Genomic DNA, 26,956 nt, shown 5'->3' on the forward strand with positions numbered 1-26,956 from the left:
ATTACAATCTATGGAACATATTTATCAAGGTTATGGGGGGGGGACGTTTAAGTCCGGTTACAAACTAAACGTGTAGTAATTCTTACTTCGGCTTTGATTTTCGGTGATGACGATGGAAATAGATCAAACTGTTGTATAATTTCTTAGACCAACTACCCTGGTTACTTCAAGACCACCCGCTGCCCCTCACAGGCACCTTGTTGGAACAGCTCAAAAAACACGCTTAGTGATGCCAACAAAATATCCCTATTGGAACAATTTCATTCAAGCGCCCTGGCCATCGCACAAAAGTGCACAAAAGTGAAAAACACATAAAATTGACAACTAAGTCACGAGTTGGCACTGGGGAATTGAAAGCTGAAGCTTGCGTGACGACCAGCAGAGAGCCAGACCAGGGTCTCCCGTCACCGGCGTCAAATGACCTAGAAAGCACAAAATACAAATATGTAATTCGAGCAGGCAGCTGCGTCAGCATGCGTAGGCTGCAAAGGAGCAAGTAAAAGTTTTTTCCCGTGCTGAAAGAGAGAAGAGAAGAAGCAACGTTTTGGCTGGACAGCCTTCTTCTTCTCCACAGCCGAAACGTTGTGTTTCTTTTCGTCTCTTGTCAGCCTGGGATAAACCTATTACTCGTTCCTTCGCGGATATTTAATTCCTGTTGTCCCGCAAATGAGGCTCAGGGGGGGGGGGGCTCGCTTTTCAATCTGTTTGATCGGATGAAACAGATGCATGTTCTTACATTTGAATCAGAAGTATCCCAAAACGAAAACTCTCCAAAAAGTCTAGCCATGTCACACACACACACACACAGAGTGCATTGGCGTCCCCTGACTGCGCGTCTAGTGGATTTGTTGACCTGCAGCATTGCCTGTTATATATAACTTAGCGGGAAACGCAGATACAGAGTGCAAGTGATAAAAAGCAAGTGAAGGTCCAGCTCACCGGGTCGGGGCGAGGCGCGTCACTGCCGGCTCCGGCCTCCAGGTGTCGCTGTCTGCCAGGCGCGTCGCTGTTTCGCCCCGCCCCGTCTCTCGCCTGTATTTCCGAAGAGCGCTGTCACATGCTCGCTGAGTGGCTTGTTGTGACCAGGAAAGAAAGAATAATAATAATAATAAAAAAAAGTCTTACTAGGCATTGGGCTGTAAGGTAGGTTTACACTCGCGTCTGTTGTGTTTGTCAACCAAGGGGCGGAAGACGTGGAGTCACCCGTTCAGTAACTACACCAGTATTTGTTTAAGGTAATAACGTCAAGACACATTTGATTATTTTAAATTGAAGGGCTGCACTACCGTGTTCCGTGTCGTATATTATGCTACTCGGCTGGGAAGTTTCTCACTTTAGAGATCAGCGCTTTAGGTTATGTGGTGTACACGGATATTTGTGCCGGGCAGGCTAGTTTTATTTATTTCTGGGATTGCTTTCCTGGACTGGAGTTTCTGTTTGACAAATCGTCGTTGCGATTTAAAAAAAAAAAAAGTTCATGGATCTCCCCCACTGTTTAGAAACGTGACCTGCTCTCCCCCGATCGCAGTTAATTGGATCAGGCCTTTAGAAATTTGGCGATTTAACCGGGGGGAGAAATTAAAAGGAGGGTATTTGAACTTAACCGCTGAAGCGACGGAGCCGACTAGCTGGTAATGGGGTTGTTGTTGTTTTTTCCCGCACAACCAGGCCATCGTGACTCCCGGAGTCTGGCCCGACCCCGTTCCTGCCTGTTCTGGAGAGGTGATCCGTGTTTCGTCAACTCCCCGTGTAGGGGCGGCTCCCCCCGCGACAGCGTGGCCGCCTGTTGAGCCGACATGCTGGGCAAGAAGAACAGAAGAGCCCCGCTGCCGAAAGGCCAGGGCGCCGCCGCGGCCAGGCAGGTAAATAACTCTTCACCTCTTCACGGGAGGAAGTGGGTGTGTGAACGAGGAGACCTTGTTGTTGTTGTTGTTGGAAACAAATGGTTCTGACGAGCAGCTGTTCCCCCAGTCCGGTCAGTCTCAGGCAGGCTGATGGGCTGGAAAAATGACCTGTAAATCCTGAGCAGAGGCCATAAGTCGTGCAGCCATGTAGGAGAGCTTTGGTCCTTCAGAGCCGAGGGGCAAAAAAAGAAAAAAGAAAAAAAGACTGGTCCTAAACGATCCCTAAATGACGTAACCGAGCGACTCACCTGTTGAGCCGATCGCAGTTCAGGTGTCCCAGGCCTTTAGAAATGTGTGGTTTAATGATGAGCTCTGAAACCTGCTCTGCAGGACCAGGATTGAACCCCATCCCAATGTGCACTGAGCTACCTGCGGGATTAATTTTGCTCTTTGATGCTAGCTCGGTGCATCCATCGTGGGTTTAGGACAGGGAATAAGGAAGTTAGTTATGGGCCTAAACCCAGTGAGTGACTGCAACAGAAACTGGCCAGGAAGGTTATCCTTTGAGTACCTGCTTACCGAACGCCCCCTTTACAACAGGACCAGAGTATATTTTCAAATGTGTGTACCTGTATATGTTGGACCAGCACGGAGGTAACCGGCTACAGATACCCAGGAGCTCCACAGCAGTCAAAGTGTTGAAACCGGAAAGCTGATGGGGATCACGAGCCCTTCCGCTCTCTGTCAAACAGCGATGCTACGAAGGTGACGGTAGTAACTAGTAACCGGTAGTTACATTGTGGCCAGCTGGGGGCCACCCTGTTCGTCCGCAGTCCTGCTGTCACATTTGATAGTGTTCATTTCCTATCGGATGCGCCGGCTGGTGTGGATGGAGGTGCTGTGGGCCTGAGCTGGGGCGCGGGGAGTGCCGGGGGTCAGGGGCGCGTTGTGTAAAAGCACGCAGGGAGCTGTCCTTCACCGACCAGGCCCGGCTGGGCATTAAGTACACCCATGTGTGAGGTCGCCTCGCGCTTTCTCTCCCCCCCCCGCTGCCAGATGGGCCTGTTCGTGGACTTGAGCCCGGAGGAGATGATGGACATGGACGGGCAGCTGGACGACGCGGACCTGGAGGCGGAGTTTGCCGCCGTCGTGGGGAGGAGACCCGCCGGGGGGGCGAAGCCCAAGCCCAAGGGGAAGAGTGAGTGTGGTGCCGTTCCGGTGCCTGCCACCAGGGGGAGCCCACAGCGGGTGCACTCGGGGGGGTTGTAATAATAATTAATAATAATTGCTTACACTTATATAGCGCTTTTCTGGACGCTCCACTCAAAGCGCTTTACAGGTAATGGGGACTCCCCTCCACCACCAATGTGCAGCCCCACCTGGATGATGCGACGGCAGCCATAGTGCGCCAGAACGCTCACCACACAGTAGCAGAGTGATGTAGCCAATTCATAGAGGGGGATTATTAGGAGGCCATGATTGGTAAGGGCCAATGGGAAATTTGGCCAGGACGCCGGGGTTACACCCCTACTCTTTTCGAGAAATGCCCTGGGATTTTTAATGACCACAGAGAGTCAGGACCTCGGTTTTACGTTTCATCCGAAGGACGGCGCCTGTTTACAGTATAGTGTCCCCGTCACTATACTGGGGCATTAGGACCCACGTGGACCGCAGGGTGAGCGCCCCCTGCTGGCCCCACTAACACCTCTTCCAGCAGCAACCTAGTTTTTCCCTGGAGGTCTCCCATCCAGGTACTGACCAGGCTCACACCTGCTGAGCTCCAGTGGGCTGCCAGTTGTGAGTTGCAGGGTGATATGGCTGCTGGCGTTGTAGTGTGCTTGAAGGGCTGGGACCTGGAAGTGTTGTGGTGCCAAATGTTTTGGCTTCCCGAGCGCGAGAAGAACAAATGAGACAGTTGGGACAGTGAGGTCCTGCGCTCCTCGCGAGCTGTGGTGCGACAGCATGTCTCTTTCTCCTTGCAGCCCCCTTGCCAATGGAGCACATAGAGAAGCTGGCTGAGGAATGCATGAAAGATATAGACGACGGGGACAGCGATGGGGATCTGGAAGACGACGAGGACCTGCTGGTAATACGGACGCTGTCATTTCTACAAGCTCTGCCGGTGCTCTTTTTCTTCTGGAGGGAGGAGTAGCGCAGCTGTACTCGAAAACCTGTCGTTACGTCTTAATGCGGCGTCTCTCGTGACGTTTCCAGGCGGAGCTGCAGGAAGTGGTGGGTGAGGAGGAGGCCGAGGAGGATGAAGAGTCCGTTGAACCACCTGTGACTGTGAAAACGCCCCCCAGTGCTGAAACTCAGTCAAAAGAGCAGGTATAAACCTCAGTTCTGTCTGGAAGGGGTATCGTTTGTGCTCATGTGTTGTACATTGTAGATGAGAGACTTGCATGGTAGCTTTTAGAAAGCTCAGCTGTGTTTCTGATATTATATTGTTATATTGACAATTAAGAGCATTTCAGCAGTACTCTTCTACGACAGTGAAACGCTGTTACAGTTTACTGACAACCAAGTCGGTCTGCATGTACGACGGTAGATTGTCCACGTAGCTTTTTGCCGTGCCTGCTCCAGTTAATTTTGTTCTTGCCAAAGACTTTTGTATTCCAGTCAGACGTTAAACATCTCTCGCCAGCAAGCGAAAACAGTGGCTGTCCCAGTTCCAGCTTGAGTGTAAGCATTATTCTACACAGAAAGCAGCTTTAGTAACAGAATGGGCTGGGCAGCTCACTGTAAATTCCAAACGCACTTGGTCATTCGGGTTATTTCTGCAGTAGGAAAGAGCCGAGACGAAAGCCAGAAAAAGAACACAGAGGCTTCCTAAGACCAACCAGTTTGTTTGATCTTTTAGTCCCCGTGTAGGGAACCTGCGGTAGTTTTCCTATGATTTGTTTTGGCACATGGATCATAAATGTCCACCTTGGAAGTGGAGAAAGAGTGGGAGGATGGAGGATGTTGGGAATGGAAAATGCTGCCGATGTTTCCTGCCCTTCTCCCAGCAAGGCCATCCGAATGAAAGGCCTCCTTGTTGCGTTGCCCATCTGACCTGCAGTTTCCCTTTTGCATTTGACATTTGCTTTCTCTTTTGCGGTGGGCGTAGGCATAAGGACACAAAGGGGGGGAGCTTGTGAGCAAGCGCTGTCTCGTTCATCTGATTACATGTATATGACCGATGTTGAGGACGTCGTCCAGCCCTTTCCAGAAAGAAGCCAGAGTATCGGCTTCAACAGCTTCCAGACCCCTGTATCCCTATGTGTACTGAAGCGCCTCCTGTTCTCAGTCCTAAATGCATCTCGCCCACCCAGGCTTCTGCTTGTTTACTCTGGCTTGGGCTGCAATGTTGACCTTGAACAAGTCCATTGGATCGAAGCTGTTAGTGCTTTTTTTAGGGTTTGGGTATTGAATGCCTGACTCGGGACCTCTCGTAGTCTTTTCTCTTTTTAGGCTGAATTGATGTGGTTGTATTAACTGGAGGACAATCCCTCAAGCCTCAGAATGTACCTAGTAATTCTTGACTCGAGATCAGCATTGCAGTGTTTACACGGGCTGTGTGACAGAGAGCAGTCTGGATGTTAAGATGGAGGAGACATGACTGATAACAGTGGTTTCACCTGCCAAGTTATAGTGTAATGATGTAGGTTTCTCTGAACCGAAAGCAGTGAAGGAGCGAAACAAAGTATTTTGAAAACGTTTGTTCGGCTAATGTTCATTTCTGTTTGTTTTCTATAACGAAATGAGGGCACGCTGTTGTTAAATAATAAGTAGTATGTAATTCAGGAGACTGAGGACATGTGGAGGCTTGTACAGAAATACACGCACCGATGTGAATGCTCTCTCTTGTCTGCGTTGTGTTACAGGTAGCTAAAGTGCCTGCAGTGCCTGGTAGTGTAGAGCACACCTTAGAAGAAAGAATAGAAATGTACCAGGCTGCGATTAGCAATGCCAAGTCCGCGGGTGACTCCTCCAAAGCTCGGAGATACGAAAGGGGCCTGAAGGTAGGTTGGGCGAAGAGGAGAGTGGAAGTCGGAGCACGTGCGTGCTGTGCTTGACGTGAAACTAAAGTGCACGCAGCCGGATAAGAAGGCCAGGGACCATTGGAAAGTCAAGGGCAGAAGGGAAAGGAGTCATTCATGCCCAGACTGAGCCTTTCTGAGCTAAACCGAGTGAAAGCACGTCTTGACCTTGATACACTTGCTAAGAGCTGAGAAGTATAGAGGAGATATTGTACGCCTCCAATTCCATAGCAGGTGTGCAATGATTAGCTCATAAATTATTTCAGTTTTTATAGCAGCTGTGTAGTTGTAGTTTTACAGGCTGGTTGCAGCTTCTAGCAAACTGTGTTGTTGAATAGAACGTGGTCTTCTTAATTCTTATAAATGAGAGGTGGCTGGTGTTTTTTTTTTTTTTAACTTAGACCCTGCAGACAATGCTAGCATCTGTGCGGAAAGGAAACCAGATAAATGAAGCAGAAATACCGCCACCGGTAGCCAGCGGGAAACCGGCAGCCCGCGGCATAGCGGCACCGGCAGCAGTGCCAGAGCTCGTGTCCGATGCCGTTCCCGAGCACGCCGAGGCGCCCGCCGAGCATCCTGGGACAGCGCCCGAGACCGCGCCCTCGGCCGCCCCGGAGGAAGGGGAGGAGAGGGGCCGAGATGCAGCTGCCGGTGAGGTTTGATGTGTGATCTGCGCACGTGAGCACAGTCCAAGTAATGCCTTAAAAAAGCAAGTAGTTTGAAATGAAATGAACCCAGATTGCCCAGAGGTCAGTCACACACGCGCAGAGTAAACGTCCTCTTGCTGTGGTCTTGTGTGGACGCCTCTGATGGAACCGTTGTATTTATTTTTTGGCCTTTGCTTGATTTTTCACATTGACAGGGCCGGACCAGGAGTCCACCAAGGCGCTGCTGCAGGGGAGGCAGAGGGAGTATAAAATCGCAGCGGTTAAAGCAAAGCAAGAGGGAGACCTGGACCGAGCCAGGCAGTACATGAGGACGCTCAAGGTGAACCAGCGTCTGTTGTTAAGTGGCAACACTAAAAACCTGAAAATGTTGTGTTGTTGTGTTGTAATGCCATTTTGGACAGTTGCATTTTTGTTTGCAATGAGTTGTCGTGGGTGGGGACTGATCCTCCAGATCTTTTTACCTGCTCAGCCCAGTGGTTAAACGAGCACCTCTCTCTGCTTTGTGTTCGGGGGAACAGAAGTTTGACGTGGTGCTGGAAGCTCTGGAGAGCGGTCAGCCCGTGGATCTGAGCCAGATGCCCCCCCCGCCTGGAGGTAAGAGTCGGCACCAGAACCGGGTCAGGACAGAGCAAGAGATGCCTGCAGAGCTGAGGTGAATCAGCTCCAAGATAACAGCTTTGCTTCTGCGGGCCCGAAGAAACTCCAGTCTGCAAATTCTAATGAAATGGGTGACATCATTTGGATCCATCCAAGTTTATGGCTGGTGACGGATATTGTTGTAAGAATGTAGACGTTGAGTTTTTTTTTAGATAGGAGCAGTTTTGGTTTGCTTTGTTGTGTACTATTTTACCCCTTTCTGGCCTCCATGTTTTAGAATCACAGCTTCTGAAGGATGCTTTCACGCATAATTCTGGAGGCAGTTCTGCCTTTTAATGCAGTTGAATAGTTATGTAAATGCCCATGTGTTGTAACCCTGTGAATCGACCAAAGTGATTGAGTCAGCAGGAAAATCAGTAGTTACAGGGCTCGCCGCTTTTTATCGATGCAGTCTCTGTGTTCTGTGTTTATTTTAGTGACCAGGTTACTCTGTGTTTCAGCTGCAGAAGTGAAATTGAAAGAGCCTTCCCCTTCGCAGAAGACGGGTGGCGCTGTTGAGGAGAATCGCTCTTTGCAGGCAGCAGACAGCACATCAGTACCACCAGGTGAAGGAGAATTCAGCTTTTCTCTTATCAGTCCTGAGAAGGGCACAGAACTTAAAACGTTGGTTCAAATGATCCTTCATATTTCCATTAAGAGAAGGTTTACAGGAGATCTCTCCTGTCTCCTGTCTTCGGGATGCTGTTTCGTTGTGCGATCAGTCGAAGACAAGAAATTCAGTACAAAAATTCCTGCTCCTTCTCAGCTGCACCTCCCCAGCCCAGAAGCGTGCTGGAGGCTTTGGAACAGAGGATGGCCAAGTATAAGGAGGCGTGCGCTCAGGCCAAGCAGAGCGGAGACGACCGCAAAGCCAGGATGCATGACCGCATCGCCAAGGTGAGAGCGCCGGTGGTGTGAATTGGAGGGAGAGGGTGGTGGCGAGACTGGAGGAGTTAATAATAATAATAATAATAATAATTGCTTACACTTATATAGCGCTTTTCGTGACACTCCACTCAAAGCACTTTACAGGTAATGGGGATCCCCTCCACCCCCACCAGTGTGCAGCCCCACCTGGATGATGCAACGGCAGCCATAGTGCGCCAGAACGCTCACCACACATCAGCTATCAGTGGGGAGGAGAGCAGAGTAATGAAGCCAATTCACATATTGTCTTTATTAGATCTTCTGCCCTCTTCTGTCTCCATGCAGCAATACCAGAGCGCCATCCGAGCGCACAAAGCAGGGAGGCCAGTCAACCTTGAGGAGTTGCCAGTCCCACCAGGTAGGTAACTCGACCACAGCCAGCTCCTCCCAGGCAGCTGGTAGAAGGCACTGAGAGGTATTTTGAGCAGCTGAACGCTGCTTCGTCATGCGATCGATTGAAGACGGTGCTGCGAAGGGCCGTGCATTCGCCTGCGAGATCTCATGGGGAAAAGTCAGACGCTCCCATTGCGTCTCTTGTCTCGGGCCAGGCCGGGGTGCGGCGCGTCTTTGTGATGGGTGCCTTTTATTTCTCCCTGCAGGTTTCCCCCCGATCCCGGGGCTGGAGGGGGCCGGAGCGGACAAGGGCATCGCGGCCGCGCTGGAGGCAGCCTCCAGGCTGACTGCCGACGAGAACCAGGAGGGGGAGGACGATGACGGCGCAGAGGATGAAGAGCATGAGGTTGTGGGCGGCGGCGTCTCCTTCGATTAGCTGGTAGAATGGCCTGAGTCTGGCTGCCTCTGTCTAGGCCGAGGCACAGGAAGTCATGCTTCTTCAAGTGCGTTTCCGCTCATCAGATTACATTTCGAGACCATGGCATTGAGAATTTATCCCGAATTTATCTGCTCGTGCCCCTTTCGACTGCGTTCATCTAATGTTTGGTTTTAAAATGCAGGGTAAGCCGCCTTTTGTGTTCTTCCTGTGAAGGCGTTTGAAAGGCACCCCTGAGGATAGACGGCAGCTTTTAGAGGCTCAAGGCTCTCCATCGGCAAATTGCTTCTTCTTTGAACGTTCGCGAAAGGGGGGAATTTTGAATTGTCTGCTGTGCTCACTTCGTGTCTCTCTCTCTCCCTCCCTATGGCAGGTCAAGCAGTCTTCCTCCGTCCCTCAGAAGCCCAAAAAGCCGATGCTGGCAGTGCCGCCCACAATGCAGGGTCCCAAGACTCCGTCCCCTTTGCCAGAGAAACGTGTCCCGACAGCGGGGCTCAGTCACACAGGTACCTCCCTGAACAGCAGCACGTCACCTTGTGCTGCCAAGACACTCTTCACTCAGTTAGCATTTAAACAAATCTTTTTTTTTTTTGCAACGATGCTTAAAGTGTGCATCGGCTGCCCTGTCGAGCGATGGTGGTAAGGGTGCCCTGTTCCTTGCCGGGAACGGTCCCTGATTCCGTCCCCCCTCCCTGTCCTCCACAGCTCAGCAGCAGCTGGACTTCCTGGAGAGCCGCAGGAAGCAGTACATGAAGGCCGCTCTTCAGGCCAAGCAGAAGAACGACCTGGAGCAGGCCAGGCACTTCCTGAGAACCGCCAAGGTCTTCGAGCCCATGATCGAGGCAGCCAGGAGCGGGAAATCGGTCGACATAACCAAGGTACCCTCAAGCCGCCGGACCCTGCAGACACGGGCCAGGGGCGCAGGGGGCACAAATCCACATGGAACTCGGCGCAGTCTTTCACATCGCAGCAATTGTGATAAAAACGACAAACCTTAATAATACGGAGTCTGACGGAGTCTTATGCCAACAGGAAGTTGGCATGTTAGGTGATCAGTCTTTTCCTACTGTCAGTAAGCACACATTACTTGCATGTACATACGCTTATTGAATGCTTTGTAGGTATATCATTCTGCAGGCTTAGTGTTTGTTATACAGAGTATATATGAGTGGCTTAAGAGGTGTGCTGAAGCCACAGATTGTCGTAAAGCAGCAGTGTTAGCTCCTCCACCTGGATCTTGTCAACTCTTGGAAGCGAAGCAAGGCTGGGCCTCCTCATTGCTGGGATGGGATGCCTCCAGAAAAAGAAACAGGCTGCTGCTGTAAGTCTTGTTGATGACCACTAGGTGGTGCTCTTTCTCCAGTAGACCAGAATTTCAAGCCAGTATCCCTGCATGGTGGCCACTGCAGAGACCCTGTTTTTTTTTTTTTCAAATAAATAGAGGCGGCTCAGGTACACTTCTATCATGGCCTCCCTAAAGCCGTTCCTTAATTTAGTTGGCGAAGCCGTTTCTGACATCTCTGGCTGGCTGCTGTGCGTCGCTAAGGTGGAGCTTCTCCTGATTTGTAAAAGTGCTTGGGGTGGAAAAGCTCCATGGGTAATATACAGGCTTCTTTATAGAGTCTTGCTGTTCTCTTTTCAGGTGCCATCTCCCCCCGGTGACGAAGACGAGGACTTCATCTTAGTCCATCACAGTGACGTCCAGCTCTCGGAGAGAGCTGAGGAGGTTTACAGTCAGCTCGCCAAGATTCTGAAGGAACAGTACGAGGTGACTGAACCTAGCAGTGACCCACACACTGGCCCACTGTTTCTTTATCCATGAAGTGACACTTCAGTTCGTGTCATTTTAGAGTAGAAAGGCTAAGTCCAGTAAGCTCTGAGTTGGAATTGCTTTTTTTTTCTAAATTGTGCCTGTAGTAAGCAGCATAAATAGTTCAGTTCACAAATTGGATGCAGTTCCCTACTCAGTCCTCTGCTCTGACTCTCGCTTGTCCTGTGTTCTTTTACAGAAATGCGTTGCTTATTCGAAGCAGTTTACTCATCTTGGGAATATAACAGAAACTACAAAGTAAGTGGATCATTTCCGTTCGGTGTGTGCCTCCAAACTGACTTGAGAACACAAGGAGGTTTGCAAACCACATGAGGCCATTTGCCTCAGTTCCCCCTGTTGCTGGCTTAAGAGGTCACTGATCAGAGGACAGGGCTCTCCCAGCGGTGTCGGGGCTGCGCAGGAACACAAGGCGCTGTCGCCCCACGGTGTAGCAGATACCGCAGGGCATGGTGGTCAAATCTATAGATGTCAAAGCCGTTTTTCAGCCCCTGTGTTGAGTGTAGAATAGTAAATAAAACGGGAGGTTATCGTGAGGACAGAAAGACAACGTGAGTGTTTGTCGTCCTTCACGAAGGAGGCACCACTGCGCTCTAGAACGGGGGGGTTCAGTCCTACAGTACCAGGACAGCTGGGAGAAGTTCTTACAGTTGTGCCACTCAGCCAGCAGTGAGCTGATTGAGCTTGTTCACCTGCAGACACACGGGCCCCCCAGGACCAGCACTGCCCCCCCTGCCCTCAGCGCAGAGTGGGCTTAACTGCACAGTGCATGCGTGCTCTCTGCAGTGCCAGGGAGAGCTGCAGCGCTTAGCAGGCATGCTGGCTCCTGTCAGAGTGGCAGTCCTGTTGATGCTTAAGTTTAGCTTTTATTCTAAATCCTCTGGGCAAGCGAGAATACAGCTGCCCATCTCCTTAGACGAGAGGCGACACAGTGCTTCGGTATAGCCAAGTGTCTATCTGTGCTTTTGTCCTAGTGCCACTGACCGTTTTAGCAAATGAATTTCATTATTTCAAGGGTAAATGCTTCATATTTCAATTAAGTCCCGTTAATAGTAGTATTTTTCTCATTTCCATTCACTATAACCTACCCTTTAAACATGGTTTTAGTATCATTTTTGCTCTCATTAACATTATGAAAGTTTGCTTTCATTTGGATACTGTAGACTTTTTAAGATGTTTTACCGTTTTGTTTTCTGATTTCGTTCTGCCTGGGACTCGTTGGGGACTGTAAGAGCACTGTAATTGTAAGTGCTGCTGGAAGGTCAGCCCTGGCACAGATCTGCCTGACACTTGGATGTTAGAGGAGCCCAATGGTTTCTCTTACACTTGTAGTTCACTGTGATTCCTTCAATTTTTAGGTTTGAAAAGATGGCAGAAAGCTGTAAGAAGAGCCTGGAAATCCTAAAACTGTCCCAGAGCCAAGGTCTGGATCCTCCCAAACACCATTTTGAGGAGAGGACATACAAAACCATGCGGTAGGCCCATCATCAGTAGGACTGCAGACTATTTCAAATGATACACTCGGAGTTGCAGGGTGGGGGTTATGCATGTGAAAGTAAAGCTTATGTGTAGATTGTTTTATACCAAAAGAAAGAGTTTAATGTGTGCATGATATAAAAATCCAAACTTTTTACCGGCTAAGAAATTTGCCAAGGTGTTTTATGCTTAAAGCAAACTACTGTGTTGGTCACTCTTTTAGTTGTCATTCTGCACATCTTCCGTTAAAGGGCAGGGGACGACGATCCCTAACCCTGGTCATGAGGTGTGTGCTGGGTTTTGTTCCAGCCACCACTTGCAGTGCTCCAGTCTGGCCTATTTTAGTTGAAGGGAGAGCCTTCAGCTGAGCCAAATATTCCTTCTCTCTCCTTTTGTCAAGGATTTTCCCAGAGCTCAGCAGCACGGAGATGGTAGTAATCATTGCTAAAGGAATCAATCTGCCTGCGCCTCAAGGTATGAGACCAGATCCAACCAATACACGCTGTTTGTTCCACAGGAGCTACTGGCGCTGAACTACTTCGCTGACTCTTGCAGTTTTTAATCCTTTTTATTGGGAAGACGTTTCACTGTTAATTCCATTAAAAAATGTTTTCTACATGGATGCTTAAGACGTGCAGGGTCACCTTGAGTGACTGTGGTACAAGACCAAGCTGAAGAGAGCTGGGGTTAATGGTTCTCTTTCCTGTTCTACGAAGGCTTCTTGTGATTTTAGTTGTTGTTGTGGTCTGAGATCACATGGGTGTGAAAACGTCATGGTCTTTCTGCTCTTCCCCCAGGTGTAGTGCCAAATGATCTAGATGCATACGTGAAATTTGAATTCCCCTATCCCAGTGTGGTGAGCATCTTTGCATTTGGATTAAGACTTATGGAGATGCTATTGAAGTACTTTTCTTCAAAAGTATTATTTTTGTCCTTTTTATTGGGGAGATGGGAAGAAGGTGCTTTTAGGTTGTGCTCATACCTGTTTCTTGTCCTCGCAGGAACAAGCACAGAAGCATAAAACAGCAGTGATCAAGAATACTAACTGTCCGGGTATGTGTTTGTGTTCTTGCTCAGTCCCTGTCTAGAGTGGTGAAACACAGTTGTTTGGAAAAAGCTGAGGTTTCCGTCGGGCTCGGCCTGTTAAGGTGCTTGTTGTTTTGCTCATGTTGACGTCTGTGATCTAGATGTCGCGGTCTGGAACCCTTATCATAATTATTCTCGTGATCAGTAATGAGCTAGGTGTGACAGGGATAGCCAGTGAAATAAGAAACAAAGATTACTTATCAGAGAGGGGAATCGCCACTCGCACATTTTGGACACCATGCCTACTCCGAAGTCCGAACTGGCTTGGGAAATCGGGCAGACATTCCGATCGGGCAGCACAAGGCTCACCAGCTTGTGCCTTTTTTCCCCCAGAGTACAACCAGAGTTTCAAGCTCAGCATTAACAGGAACCACAGGGGCTTCAGGAGAGCCATTCAGTCCAAAGGCCTGAAGCTGGAGGTGTTCCACAAAGGGTGAGCTCTTCAGCTTTTATCTTCGCACCCTCAATGATTTGAATGTTTGGAAAGAAAGAGAACTGTTTTTTTCCAGCTGTCTCCAGTGGTGCTACCGAACCCCCTGCTTGCACATGGCTTGGTACGGGTGTGTTGGACTGCTGCACTTTAGGGTGCTTCTCTGGGTTCGTCTACTCTCTTTCATTTCACACTGGGGGGGGGGAGGAGATTTATGCCGAGTCCGTCTTCATTTCACTTGCTTTGTCTTCTCTTTTTCCCCACCTGCAATACAATCCTATGTCCGCTGTGCTTGCACAAATAATTTTAGTGCTCCACACCAGGCGCTGAGCAGGTCATAGTGAGCTGTCTGGCGTTCTTTAGACCCTTCCATCCATTTTCTAACGGCTTCATCTAATTCAGGGACAGTGCAAGGCAGGGTACACTGTGGGTGGGACGCCAGTCCATTGCAGGGCACAAACTCACACAAGGGCCAGTCTTCCCAGAAGCCCATCAACCTACCAGCATGTCTTTGGACTGTGGGGGGAAAACAGAGCCCCCAGTGGAAACCAGTGCGAGCATGGGGAGAACATGCAAACTCCACTCAGATAGGTCAGGAATTGAACCCAGGGCCCCAGTGCTGCTAACGGCTGTGCCACTAGGCCTTCCTCAGATCCTGATCCTTTGTGCGCAGTAATCCGTGTCTGCTGGACCTTTCAGCTGTCTTTTCTGGTGCTCCGTCAGTCGTTGCCTTTGCTCCTTACTCTTGCGGGTGGGGTGTGCAAAAGGACTTGCTGAGTCTAGACAACAGTGTCCGAATCCGTGTTCCACAGTGGCTTCCTGAGAAGCGATAAGCCGGTGGGCACGGCGCACCTGAAGCTGGAGAAGCTGGAAAAGGAGAGTGAAGTGCGAGAAATTATCGAGGTAAGGGCTCAGGCGGACCAAACCACCTGGGGCCAAGCGCCCAGGAACCCCACACTGCCTACAGAAAAGGCCGGCGTTAAAAGCAAAGGTGCTTGTTAACGCCGTCTGTGACTTCTAGATATTGACACTACCTTACAAGAACATGAAAGTATACAGCACATGGCCTACTACCGCCATTTAAACCTGTGATTTTTTTTTTTAACGGTTTTTATGTTGTTGTTTTTTAAACTTGTACATCTTGCGATTGATGGTCTGTGCCAAAGAGAAGTCAGTTTTCAGAAACAATACTGGGCTGGGAGAAACACCGAGGCCGCTGCTCGACATTTCCACCACCTCCCCACCCTGTCGGTTATGGAGGTTGCGGTTGTGTTGACAAGCGAAGTTCCCTGCCCGGGCTGACGGGGTCTTCTGTGCTCTGGGTAAGGTCATGGACGGGCGCAAGCCCACGGGGGGCAGGCTGGAGGTGAAGGTGCGTCTGCGAGAGCCGCTGAGCGGGCAGGACGTCCAGACGACCTCCGAGCGCTGGCTCGTGCTGGAGCAGCCCAAGGTAGGGCCGCCGGTGGCTCTGTGGCTGGCAGAGGAATCCTACTCCGCTGGGCCCCTGAGCAAGGCCCTTAACCCCAGTTGCGCCGTATAATAATAATAATAATAATAATAATAATAATTGCTTACACTTATATAGCGCTTTTCTGGACACTCCACTCAAAGTGCTTTACAGGTAATGGGGATCCCCTCCACCACCACCAATGTGCAGCCCCACCTGGATGATGCGACGGCAGCCATAGTGCGCCAGAACGCTCCCCACACATCAGCTATCAGTGGGGAGGAGAGCAGAGTGATGCCAATTCATAGATGGGGATTATTAGGAGGCCATGATTGATAAAGGCCGATGGGAAATTTGGCCAGGACGCTGGGGTTACACCCCTACTCTTTTCGAGAAACGCCCTGGGTTTTTTAATGACCACAGAGAGTCAGGACCTCGGTTTTACGTCTCATCCGAAGGACGGTGCTTGTTTACAGTATAGTGTCCCCGTCACTATACTGGGGCATTAGGACCCACGTGGACTGCAGGGTGAGCGCCCCCTGCTGGCCCCACTAACACCTCTTCCAGCAGCAACCTTAGTTTTTCCCAGGAGGTTCTCATCCAGGTACTGACCAGGCTCACACCTGCTTGAGCAATGGCTAATGGGACCATAATGGCACCATAAATGGCTGACCCTGCGCTCTGACCCCCAGCTTCTCTCCCTGTCTGTGTGTCTCATGGAGAGCAAGCTGGGCTCTGCGAAAAGACACATTCCTAATACAAGAAATTGTATACGGCCAATCAAGTGATCTTATCTTTCCCCTGTTTGCACCGGGCTCTCCTTTCCATAGCACTGATATCCCAAAACACTAAAAGGCTTGTTTATTCGCCCTCCTCCTGCTGCAGTTAATTTTTTTCTCGTCTTGATCTTAGGTCGTCCTGTAACCGTCGAGGCCGGTGCGGGACGGCTCGGCAGGTACGTGGCGCCCTCGTCCTTTCCTGTTTCTTCCTGCGGTGCAGCGAGAAAGACGGACGGGCGAGGAACCTGCTCAGCTTCGAGGCCGTCCAGAGAGCCCCGGAAAGTGGGTTATGCTCCAGTGGCCGGGGGAGTGTTGGCTTTCGCTGCTGTGCTGCAGGCTCCTGGTGTGTCCCTGGAGCGGCAGCCCTGTGTTGTGTGGTTGTGTGGTTCTTCACCTGCGCACAGGAATGAGCATCGCAAAACCTGACCCACAAATCAGTGGAGCTGCAGGGTCCTTGAAAAACCAGCTGTTTGAAACCAGTTTTAGCAGTACGTTCTATTTATATATTTAAGACCAAGTGATTTTGCATACTCTACAGGAATTGTGCCCCTTAGTACTTCAGGCTAATACAATAATAACGTAAATAGTTCCCTTTGCACAAAAAATATTTGTCGTAAAGGTTTTATTTCCAATCTATAAAATTTAGATTTTTTTTTTTGCATTTTTGTTTTTGCATTACTGCTCATTTAAAAAAAAACACAAATCTGTCTTTTATGCGCTAAAGCACGTTTTTACCATGTACTGTTAAGTAAAGTGAAGAGCAAGGGTGTAAGGCTACCTTTTTAAAAGGCCACCTATTTAGCTGTGCTGCAGTTAACCTTTAAGGCTATGGTGACAGACAGATCCTGGATAGTGTTTTATATCTTGCAGAACTCGCAAACAAGTTACAGTGCTCTTCTTTGCTTATAGTCACAGTCAATAGGCAAATATGCAATTACTTTATGCAAGCAATAAGCTGTCAATATAATCCTAATGCTGTTTAATATCACGTGTAGTATGAAGATTTATGCAAGTGAACCTAACCATTTCAAAACATTGTTTTTTTTTTTGCTATTGCTGAAGTAATGTTACCGTTGTGCACATTGAATGTTGTAAATGTTTATCGTTAATCTCCCAGGGTCTTGGTCATTCATCTGATACCTTTGTATTATGAGGTTTATCTTTGTTTTCCTGAAGTACATTCAGGTACGGCTACATTCATGCTGTTAACGGCTGCTCACTACCTGATTTCTGTAAATGGGGATTGTTCACCCTTAGAACTCTTGAATGTTAGCTTCTAGTTAATGCATCACTTTCAGAGAGCACTTGCTTTAATTACTGTTTGTTTGGTGTGCAGATATTTATGGATGTTTACTTTCCATGGAATTATTTAGTGGGGCTCCACATGAGCACTAGTGTCACTCAAGGACTAGCAGTGGGTTAGCTCTAGAAGTCACGTATGTGGATTAACCTCACTCTGCTGCTGGGGACGGACAATATACAGTAGCTGAAGACTGGTCAGTTCTGGGGTGCCTTGACGAATTAGCTGAACGGACTTCAGCCAGAGAAATAAGGAGGTGATCAGCAGGGGTTGGGAGAAACCTTCAGACCCTGTAATGCCAACAGACTACCAAATGCTTATAGAGTGTCATGTGTAATCTTGTTGAGTTGTGGACTACGGGTTAAATAGGACTTACTACACTGGCAGGTATCCAGCTACCATAAATGTTCTTAAGAGCACTTCAGTAAAATTCTTGTTAGTTTATTGTGCTGTACTGACCATGATAATTATTCTGATGCAACTTGACCATTGGAACACATAAGTGGTAACAAGTGTCTCATGTTTAATAACCATGTGATAATTTCTCTAGCCAAACTATCTGAAGCTAACCTAATGTGTTGTCTGAAGACCATGAATGTGGCAGTAACTCTCTGGACAAATTGTTTTGTTTTTCAGAAAGCCAATTCTCATCTAAACCACACATTGTATATGGATGATGACTGGATTCTCATATTATCATGTGGTTCTAGTTTACTGATATATTTTTGTACATATTTATAAAAGTGCGGTGTCTATAGGGTGATGTAATCTCAGCTGTTTACTGATTTAAAAATACTTCTGAAGCGGGTAATCTACTTAAAAATATGCACACTGCATGGTACCTTCACAATGTCAAACCTGAAGATGGTTTCGAGTGACGAACTGAAGCTCAGATACTTGTGTGATCGATTTTCAGACTGAATCCTGAAAGAATTTGGTTTCAGTGTGGAAAGGGAGAGACGTTCTAACCCATACCCACATTTGGCCTATACTGGGGCAATCTTTCACTCAGGAAATTTAACAGACTATGTTTTCAGCGTTTTGCTTAAAAGCCCCAAAGGCCGTTGTCTTAAGGTGAATATTCACCTCTAGCAATTCTAGGTGGAGGTGGGGGGGGTCAGCACTAAAGAGCTGTCCTTTTAATACTGAACTTTAACTATGTTGCTACTTAAAATATGTCAGCAGTTGAATGAGCATAAAGTGCAGTGCCAGAGGATGTCCTGACTACATCGGCATAAGGCCATAAATTACTGTAACTGCTTTCACAACTCTTATATACCAGAATAGCACTTTAAACATCTCTGGGCACAGAACCTTCATCAGCTAAGTACTGCAATAATTTACTCTTCTTGCGCTTTTTGACTTAAAGGTACTATTTTTGTGTTTTTCAGAAGATTCTGTATTACCAAAGTGTGGTACCCCAACCTATCAATTCTCCTTTTATATTTGTCTTCCATCTATGGTCTCCAAGACTGGCTCGCTTATGGACAGGCACCACTGAATGTTTTGTTAGGTGGGGGGGGGAGGAAATCTTGCCTGTATAAATTGTCTTGCTGTTTCTTTTTTGCAATTTCTGCTCTACTGGACAGTTGTATACTCGTATAGAGAACAGCTGCATACTGATCACCCAGCCTGTATGCAAGACTGTATTCTGGACACAGTCCGGGTCACTGGGGAAAGTCACCATAGAAAAGTAATTCACTACAGTGACAAAGTTCTTATGTCGAGGGCTACTTTTTTTTAAAGAATGGGGGAGATTTTTCTTTTAAAAGCGAATGTATTAAGTTCCTTAGCAACTATCCACACACTACATGGGTAACTAATTGCGGACATTAGTTTTCCCCCTCCAGCTTCAGTGTAGCTGTTCACCAGGTAGTGGATTGCTTTGAAAAGTGGCCTCCCCCAGCTGAGCTCAGTGCAGTTGGCATGGCCACTGGCTGCCTGCCTAAGCATGCGGTTTGAAGCCAGAGCTGTGCCTTAATCTAAAGCGCACATCCTCCTTATACACCAAGCTTTACTTGGAATGTCGGCACTCTGCTTTCAGAAGGGCTTTTCCCTGTTCACGCCAGATGTGGGTCTGTCGGACTGGATGTAAATACACAGCACAATAAAGTTCTGAAAAGATCCGTTTTTGGCTTTCTCTCACTACCCCTCCCCTCTCCCAGTCTAAAGGTATTCGGAGTTAATGTCAGAAAATGCAAGCTTCTGTTCCTTAAAGCACAACTGAATATTTTAATCAAGTATTTGCAAAATGTGTTAAATTCAAGGGAAACGATTGCCAGGATATATCAATGAGCCCAGTGCAGGTTTTGGATTATCAGAACCCTAACTTCTGCTGGGCAGAGACTTGGACCACACATACTACAACTTGTGGTCATTTGACTTAAGGGAAGAAAAAAAACCCCAAGGAGGTCATGTTCAAATTTGACACAGTACTAAGAATCTGTCATCTCAGTCCAGCCTAGAAACAGGTGTTTAAAATGGCAGCAGATCATCTGTTGTCTACAGTATCGAGCAAACTGGTAGCACAGTTCCTAAGAGTAACACGGTCTCCCCTGGTGAGCATGAGGAGACAGGCAAGACCCAGGGCTTCGGCCCTGAGCTGTGTCCCTCCCTCTGGCACAGTGAACACAGCATCATCTTATCCTGGACAGCAGCAACCTTACTGTCCCTGCAAGTCCCAGCTCCCAGCAGACGCTCCGAACACTGGGAGAGCACACAGCAGGGGCACGTTGGGATCGAGGGCACCGACTTGGTAATGCGGCACTCCTGAGCGAAAAAACCAGGCCTGCGCTCCTTGGAGGGTACCCCAGAAATGCTGGGGTCTCCCTGGCAAGAATCATTCATGGATTCCCTGGTTGAAAATAAAACAACAGGTATGATACCAGGAAAACAATATGCACTGGAAAGGGGTTTCAAATAATGGCGATTGAGTCCATAAGCTAATTTGGCATTTGAAACCATCACACGATGTGTCAGTTTTCTATAAGTTTTATTTTACAGATACTACAGTTTTCAATAAAGACTTCTTATTGACATTTGTAGTGTACATTAGAAAAAGATGTACAGTTTATTTTTTGGCTTTAAAATACATGTAACAGTTCTTTTATTTCTCCCTTTTTCGATGCCAGTGTTTCGGACAGTGTTGGGACTGATTTTTTTTTTTTGTCAGCTTGATGACTGTTTTAGAGAAACGTCCACTGAAGTGCTACAGATTTCAATGCTGGAGGAACACAAGCTGCCACACCTGCACAACTGCTGTGTTCATTAGTGTTAATAAACCCCACTCCGTCGCCCGTCCCACATACAACTCCCGATGGAAGTCTTTGGCCGATACAGATTCCCCAAGTCCGCCGGGGTCGCCCTCTTTGAGATGAAGCCAGTGTTTACTGACAAACGTTTGAAAGTTCTTGAAAATTGCATCGGCTCCCAGCAGGCGAGAATGAAATCACTTATGATAAGTGCCGTCACATTACGTAAGGAAAGGGGCGTTGATGGAAAGCTAACGCAGGTGTTGACGCACACTTTTCTTTCTTTAACACTGAAAGAACGAAGGGGGGGGGGGGAAGGCTAGTTTTAAGACGGTGTCGCGTCAAAGAAGTTTCTTTTCCTGCACAAAAGAGCCTGTGAATGAAGTTTTCTATGACGTCGTCTCCCGCCTGACAGAAGGCTTTGCCATCAGTGTATTCAGTAAGGGTTAGGCCTAGCCTCCTACAGAGCTGAGGAAAAATAAAAACTCTCCATGACCGCGGAGACATGTCTTCTCTCTTCCAGTTCCCCATCTCCGCAACACCTATCAAGACCATCCTCAAAGTGCAATATCTGGACCCATCTCGTTTTCCTCCCGGAACAGCAAACCTTGCTAGAGCTCTGCAGAAAAACACAGCTCCGCCGTGAACTTCCAGCAGTCTCAAGCGGGCTGGGAATATCGGGTAACTGCCCTTGTGTCGTTCAGTAGCAAGAAGAGCCATTAATCTGGGACAGGCTGTGCCAGTGGGAAAAGCAGGATACAGAAGCTGGCAGTGCGACGTTTTTTTGGTAGATCAGAAGAAAGCGCCCATCTCAGAATAATGACGTCTCGGTTTGCGGTCTGTGGAGGACACGGTGTGAAACAGTGTAAGCGGTGTAACAGGTAGACCAGTGCTTTTTCCCCCCTTGAATCTCCTTCAGCCTGCGAGTTTCAACCCTTGTCTGTTCAGGCTCTGCTGCCAATTCTTTACATTGGCATCTCTGCAGTCTTTGTTACGCATTTCAGAACATGAATCTTCTTCACCACTTTTTTTTTCATTTGTTCAATGGCTCAGGATCCATAAATTACATTGCATCTTTTAATTTTTACATATATATATATCTTAACAGAACTTGTCCATTTGCAAACAATTCATATTTTATGGTTAAGTGCTGAAACCAACTAACTGGTCAAAAGGTTTGTTTTTTTTTAAATACTACAAGATGAAGAGCTGATTGATCATGAGATGAACCTAGACGCTAATGTCCATTCACAACTGGGTCTTTGTCAGCTATACCACTAAGCCTTTTCAGTGAACCTCTGATTAAGATGAGAGACAGTGACATTTTCCAGTCCTATGAGTGGAGCTCAAGGAACCAAGATCCTCAGGCGGATGGAACGCACAACTTTAAAAATCACTCCACGTTGTACATCTGAATACTTCCAAAGCAAATGTCCCTCATTCCACTTAGCGCAGTTAAGCTAATTTGCATTAGGAAGAAACTACCAGGCACGTTTTTTTTTAAAAAAAAACTCCACCAAACGTGGGAAAAAAAAACAACAAGTTTCTTCCACGCAACAAAGCATCTCGCTGTTAATTTCGTCAAGCCGAGAAGTCAGAAAAGCTGCTTCTCCTCTACGTATCACAGCCCAAGCGCGGGGCACCCGAGTTACCGGGAGAACCGTCCCGATCAAGGAAGTAAACTCTGCCCTCTGGGAAAGGCCCAGTTGTGAAAGAGCGCGGCTGGCGTCTGGACGCAGGCCTGAGACGTCCTCCCGACGGGTGCCGGCGCTCTGCGGTAGAGCCAGCTGCCGGCAGACGCCCACCGGGGCCAACCGGAGCCGTGCACGGAAATCCACGCCAAGCGAGGGCGGGGGACAGTGCAGTCGCTGCCCAGGAGTGTCGACGCCCCACAAGACCATTCGGGAGAGGCAAACAACCTCCTAGGGACACACAGGTAACACATGGAAGCCCACTGGGTCGATAAGGCCGGCCGTGCTGTTCGCCACAAAAGCCGAAGTTGGATCTGCGGGTCCCCGTCCTGTTTCCGAGCTGCCCTGGCCGGGTACAGAAGTTGGATATGGTGCATAGAAGGTCAGGAGAAAGGTTTCCCAGCACAGCATTTAGGCTCTTTTTGAAGTGCAAATGAGAGGAGGCGAGCTGGATGCAGCGGGGGAGAGGGTGTGGGTTTGGGGGAGGGGGGAGGGGCACCCCGCTCTACGAGATATGCTCCAGGATGTAGAAGATGAGCTCCATGACCACTGGGCCCTCGCTGAGCTGGCAGGCGCCGCTGTGGATCACCGGCACCAGGGCGCTGTCCAGGTCGTTCATGTACTGAGGCAGGAGCGGCTGCCCGTTGCTGCCAGCCTGGTACCCCACCTGCATCCAGGCAACACAGCAGTTAGAGCACGGGCCGCTCTCCGGGCTCCGACAGGGGAGCGGCCCCCGCCCACGAGCGCGGCCAGGGGACACGCGGGAATAACTGCACTCAACAGTTTTCAGATGTAACCCTTCCGTTAAAAACACCAAAGACTACTGCCGTGATCTTAGAACAGGGGCTCCCAGTCCCGGAGGCTCACACACCTGCTGGCTGTCACTCCAGCACAGCTCTCCATTAAACACCAGGAGTACGGACTCCATCACAAAATTAACACCAACTGTTTGACCGTTCTCAGCTCTTACGTTGGTTTGACGATTGCGTTTCCCCAGTCAAATAAAATCCCAGTTGCAGATGGTCCAATCGGGTCACTCGTTAGTTCAATTAGGGCTTTGATTAGATCATTCCAGCCCAGCTTCATTAAGGCCTGTGGCTGTGTGGACCTCCAGACAGCAGGACTGGGAACACCTGTCTTAGACGATGAACTCCTCCCAACACGTCTCCTTTCTGCAGAGACTTTGCAGCGCCTACTGATATGCTTTGATCTGACAGCTTGACCGTTCTGCACAACAGACGCGCGCCGCTGAAGAACGAGCTCACCTGGTCCGCGTCCAGCGTGACGCGCAGGCCCAGCTTGGCCATGCCGTCCTCCTTGAGGAGCTTGAGGTGGGGGCACAGCGCCACGCAGAACGCCCGCGCGACGTTCTCAGTCAGGCGGCTGTGGTCGGCGGGGTCACTCAGCCCATTGGGCTGCTCGTCGCTCTGGAGGAAGAACGCCTGGAGGAGGAGGAGGAGGAGGAGGAGGAGGAGGAGGAGGAGGAGGAGGGGGGGGGGGTCAGACGTGCAGCCCCGAGACCCAGCTGACACACTGGCAAACAAAACGATCCACTTTCTATACACACACCCAGCCCCTCGATTGTCTCTAAAGAGATTTGTGCTATGACGGTGGCGTGTCCCTCGTCCCCAAGAGGTTACTACTGTATCAGGGTAAATAACCACCAAAGAACAAGAACAGTGCTGTTCCTTTGAAAATTCATGGCTCCACTAGGATCAAAACAACACATTGGAAGACTGCACCAGTGAAGTCATGGGAATTTCTCTATTGGCTAAAGAATTTTCACCTTCTAGAAAAATCTCCGAGGAACAAATTACGCTCGGACATCAAAGGGCGTGCTTTGTTTTACCAGGGGGGCTGTAAAGAGGGTAAAGTCTTTGACGTGTCACCCAGACCAACCGTGCCCTTCCTGAAAACTTCCCAGTTCAAGCGATGACAGATAAGCGCAAATCAAACATCAGGCACACAAGACGGCAGCAGGAAGACTCTCCCCGATACCTCTGTCCAGCGGATAACCTTCCCGCTGGCTTTGTACTCCGCCCCGTGGAAGATCTTGACGCTGGTGATGGACTCCAGGGAGCGGCCATCGATGGGGCTGATGACACTGCGTGGCAGAGCACAGGGACAGACGGGGTTAGCGGGGGAGGGGGAGAATTCCCAGCGCTCCGGTCTCTCCCCGCTCCCCTCCTGCAGCGGGACCTGCACAGGCCTCCCTCCCGCGGCCCGCCGGCACGCGCTGCCTCACCCCTTGTTGAAGCTGCGGTCGTCCTCCAGCCACTGCACGGAGACGTGCTCCTGGCTCTCCTCCTGGTCCGCCTTCCCGCAGGGGAAGGAGAAGTCCTTCATCTCCCGCAGCGCCTGGCGGAGGGCCTCCATCGTCTCGGCCGTGATCTGCACCATCATGCCATCTGGGGGAGGGGGTCAGACCGTCAGCGACAGCAAGGGCACACACGGACACACACACGGGGACACACACACGGACACACACACACGGGGACACCAGGGAAGAAGTTTACGGCACTGGACTTCAATTCAAGATGGCGGCAGATTCATTCATTCACCTCTGGCTAAACAATGAGGTTTTGGCTTAAGAATCCGGAAAAATGAGGACGGTAACAGACGAGAGGAGGGCATGCCGCCCATCTAGCTGGTTTGGTAGTTGGTGGTTAAAAGCTGTGATGATTTCAATTCAATGTCTAAGGTGGTTTTGTGCTGTTGAGGAGTTTGGGCTTGATCTGGATTCAGAGATTATTTTTTTTTATAAGTTCTTCAAGGGACCCTTTAACAGAGAATTTGTCAGAAGAATAGATGTTTCCACAAACACATTATATCATGTATAATCAGTTAAACACTGCTCCAAAGCCACGTGCGTTTGTACTGTACATCGTCTGTGCTTCACCTAGCACCTGAGACCTTACCAAGGCCGCACACTGCTGTGCTACTCTGCACCCCCAGGCACTTGTACAGACGTGATGCAAAACAATGACATTATCTTGGCCGGAACTGAGAAAAGCAGGTCTTCGTCCATTATGAAAGAGCTGGTAGGTATTTTAACTCCAGGCAGCCAAGGATAACAGCACAGTCCCCACAAAAAAAAATAATCAAATGGCGAAATTCAGCGGGATACAAAGAGAACAGCCAAAATGAAAACCTTTACCTTCCACGATGCTGGATTTGGCCAGGTATCCGGAGGAGGGTTTCAAAGCACCACTGAACACAAAGAAACAGGCTCCTGTAACTGAACCAGACAGGACAACTTTCAAAACCACACGGCTCAGGAGGATTCAAGCTTACCACCAGACTCCGCTTATTCATCAACCTTCCATCCCCCAACTCAGGGTTACTAAAATCTGCCACACTGTACAATGTTACTCCAACCTGCTTCTTAATTATTTAGACAACAGTTAGCAGGATCAGTAAAATAAAGGGATTGGCCTGCAGTAGGGCACCAACTCGCACTGAGCACAAGAACAACCACCAGCACAAGGCCACTCAGATTACCACGTGTGGTAGCCAATCCATCCAATTATCCAGACGTTTCTTGAAAGACGCCAGGCCTTCGGCTTCAATGCAGCTGGTTAGCTCGTTCCACACTCCCAACTCTTGGTGTAAAGAAGTGTAGTAATAACAATAATTCCTTCCACTTCTATAGCGCTTTTCTGGACACTCCCCTCAAAGCGCTTTACAGGTCATGGGGATCCCCTCCACCACCACCAGTGTGCAGCATCCACCTGGATGATGCACCAGTACTCTCCTCTCCCCACACACCAGCTCTCAGTGGGGAGGAGAGCAGAGTGATGAAGCCAGTTCACAGATGCGGATTATTAGGAGGCCATGATTGGTAAAGGTCAAGGGAAAACTTGGCCAGGACGCCGGGGTAACACCCTTACTCTTTTCAAGAAACGCCCTGGGATTTTTAATGACCACAGAGAGTCAGGAACTCATCCCAGGACTGTGCCTATTTTTTACACTGTACAGCGTCCCCGTCACTATACTGGGGCATTAGAGCCACACAGATCACAAGGTGAGCACCCCTTACTGGCCCCACTAACACCTCTTCCAGCAGGACCCTTAGTTTTTGCCAGGAGGTCTCCCCTCCAGGTGCTGGCCAGGCCCACGCCTGCTGGGCTTCAGTTGATTGCACAGTGTAAAGAAGTGCCTCCCATTAGAAAGACCCTGCCCTCAGCGCCACCATGCGTGGACCTACCTTTGCGAGGCTGGTTGTGGATGCTGATGGCCTGAGTCTGATAGTTCCCATCGTCGTTCTGCACGCACACCAGGTGAGAGTCCGCCCTTTCGTTGAAGCAGGCTCCCATGGCCAGCACGTGCTCGTTGGACTTGTTCATCGCCTTCATAAGCTGCCAAAGGAATCACACGGCCCATCTGTCTAGAGCCATTCTCAGCAGGAAGAGAACACTGACCACAAGCACGGCATTTATTACACCTGGAAATAAAGACCGCTCTTTACCAGTCATCTTCCTCGTAGGGTCCTGTCAGAAGACACCATACAGGCTCGCTCTCCACCTGCCCTGTCATTGATCTACTACCTCATCAAAGCAAAACCTGAAATGCATTCTTCTCCACCTGCTGGTGAACACGATCATTGCAGGGCACACCCGGCTCTGCCTCAGCACGAGCGACAGCAGGGAAGCTGTCCATGCGAGGTGGACTCCCTGCAAACATGTTCCCAACAAACAGGGTTGCGATTATTGCCACTACGTGCCGCGCAAATACAAATGAGCTTCGAGGATGCCCAGTTTTAGAAGAACGAGAAATGATCAATACTGACACGTTTGCATCAC

General features: G+C 49.2%; 2 protein-coding genes across 8 annotated transcripts in view; one reads left to right on the top strand and one right to left on the bottom strand.

Moving 5' to 3' along the window:
• The first annotated feature begins 994 nt into the window (after positions 1 to 994).
• cc2d1b (coiled-coil and C2 domain containing 1B) lies at positions 995 to 19,336 on the top strand. 3 transcript variants are annotated; one of them, XM_088597906.1, is made up of 25 exons: positions 995 to 1,143; positions 1,669 to 1,862; positions 2,901 to 3,042; positions 3,827 to 3,930; positions 4,059 to 4,172; positions 5,711 to 5,848; positions 6,268 to 6,517; positions 6,729 to 6,853; positions 7,053 to 7,128; positions 7,632 to 7,736; positions 7,937 to 8,067; positions 8,383 to 8,455; positions 8,697 to 8,836; positions 9,240 to 9,372; positions 9,572 to 9,744; positions 10,509 to 10,634; positions 10,876 to 10,934; positions 12,053 to 12,169; positions 12,571 to 12,644; positions 12,968 to 13,026; positions 13,172 to 13,223; positions 13,590 to 13,689; positions 14,499 to 14,589; positions 15,014 to 15,136; positions 16,046 to 19,336. In XM_088597906.1, exons 2-25 carry the CDS (start codon positions 1,797 to 1,799, stop codon positions 16,055 to 16,057), a joined length of 2,583 nt encoding a protein of 860 aa, XP_088454032.1. In that variant the 5' UTR covers positions 995 to 1,143; positions 1,669 to 1,796; the 3' UTR covers positions 16,058 to 19,336. The 3 variants fall into 3 exon arrangements, with proteins under 3 accessions (XP_088454032.1, XP_088454034.1, XP_088454033.1); XM_088597907.1 differs by having other exon boundaries at positions 1,035 to 1,235; XM_088597908.1 differs by lacking the exon at positions 5,711 to 5,848.
• An 851-nt stretch (positions 19,337 to 20,187) lies between these two features.
• The window catches only part of zfyve9a (zinc finger, FYVE domain containing 9a), a 31,042-nt gene continuing 24,273 nt past the window's right edge, over positions 20,188 to 26,956 (bottom strand). For all 5 annotated transcript variants that reach the window (XM_088597905.1, XM_088597901.1, XM_088597902.1 and 2 more), the window contains 6 exons: positions 26,362 to 26,512; positions 25,312 to 25,392; positions 24,400 to 24,562; positions 24,153 to 24,258; positions 23,420 to 23,596; positions 20,188 to 22,821 (listed from right to left, as the gene is read on the bottom strand). In XM_088597905.1, the coding sequence (XP_088454031.1) occupies positions 22,660 to 22,821; positions 23,420 to 23,596; positions 24,153 to 24,258; positions 24,400 to 24,562; positions 25,312 to 25,392; positions 26,362 to 26,512 (840 nt within the window). In that variant the 3' untranslated portion in view covers positions 20,188 to 22,659. The remainder of the gene's footprint in view (positions 22,822 to 23,419; positions 23,597 to 24,152; positions 24,259 to 24,399; positions 24,563 to 25,311; positions 25,393 to 26,361; positions 26,513 to 26,956) is intronic.

This window comes from Lepisosteus platostomus, chromosome 11 (assembly GCF_059453375.1).
Source record: "Lepisosteus platostomus isolate fLepPlt1 chromosome 11, fLepPlt1.hap1, whole genome shotgun sequence".
Taxonomy (NCBI): domain Eukaryota; kingdom Metazoa; phylum Chordata; class Actinopteri; order Semionotiformes; family Lepisosteidae; genus Lepisosteus; species Lepisosteus platostomus.

Bases quoted from the DNA above. Each gene is read 5' to 3' on its own strand.
- cc2d1b (XM_088597906.1), top strand. From the start codon at position 1,797: ATGCTGGGCAAGAAGAACAGAAGAGCCCCGCTGCCGAAAGGCCAGGGC. The intron at 8,837-9,239 runs GTTGTGGGCGGC...TCCCTATGGCAG, and splicing joins CAGAGGATGAAGAGCATGAG to GTCAAGCAGTCTTCCTCCGT. The intron at 13,224-13,589 runs GTATGTGTTTGT...TTTTTCCCCCAG, and splicing joins CAAGAATACTAACTGTCCGG to AGTACAACCAGAGTTTCAAG.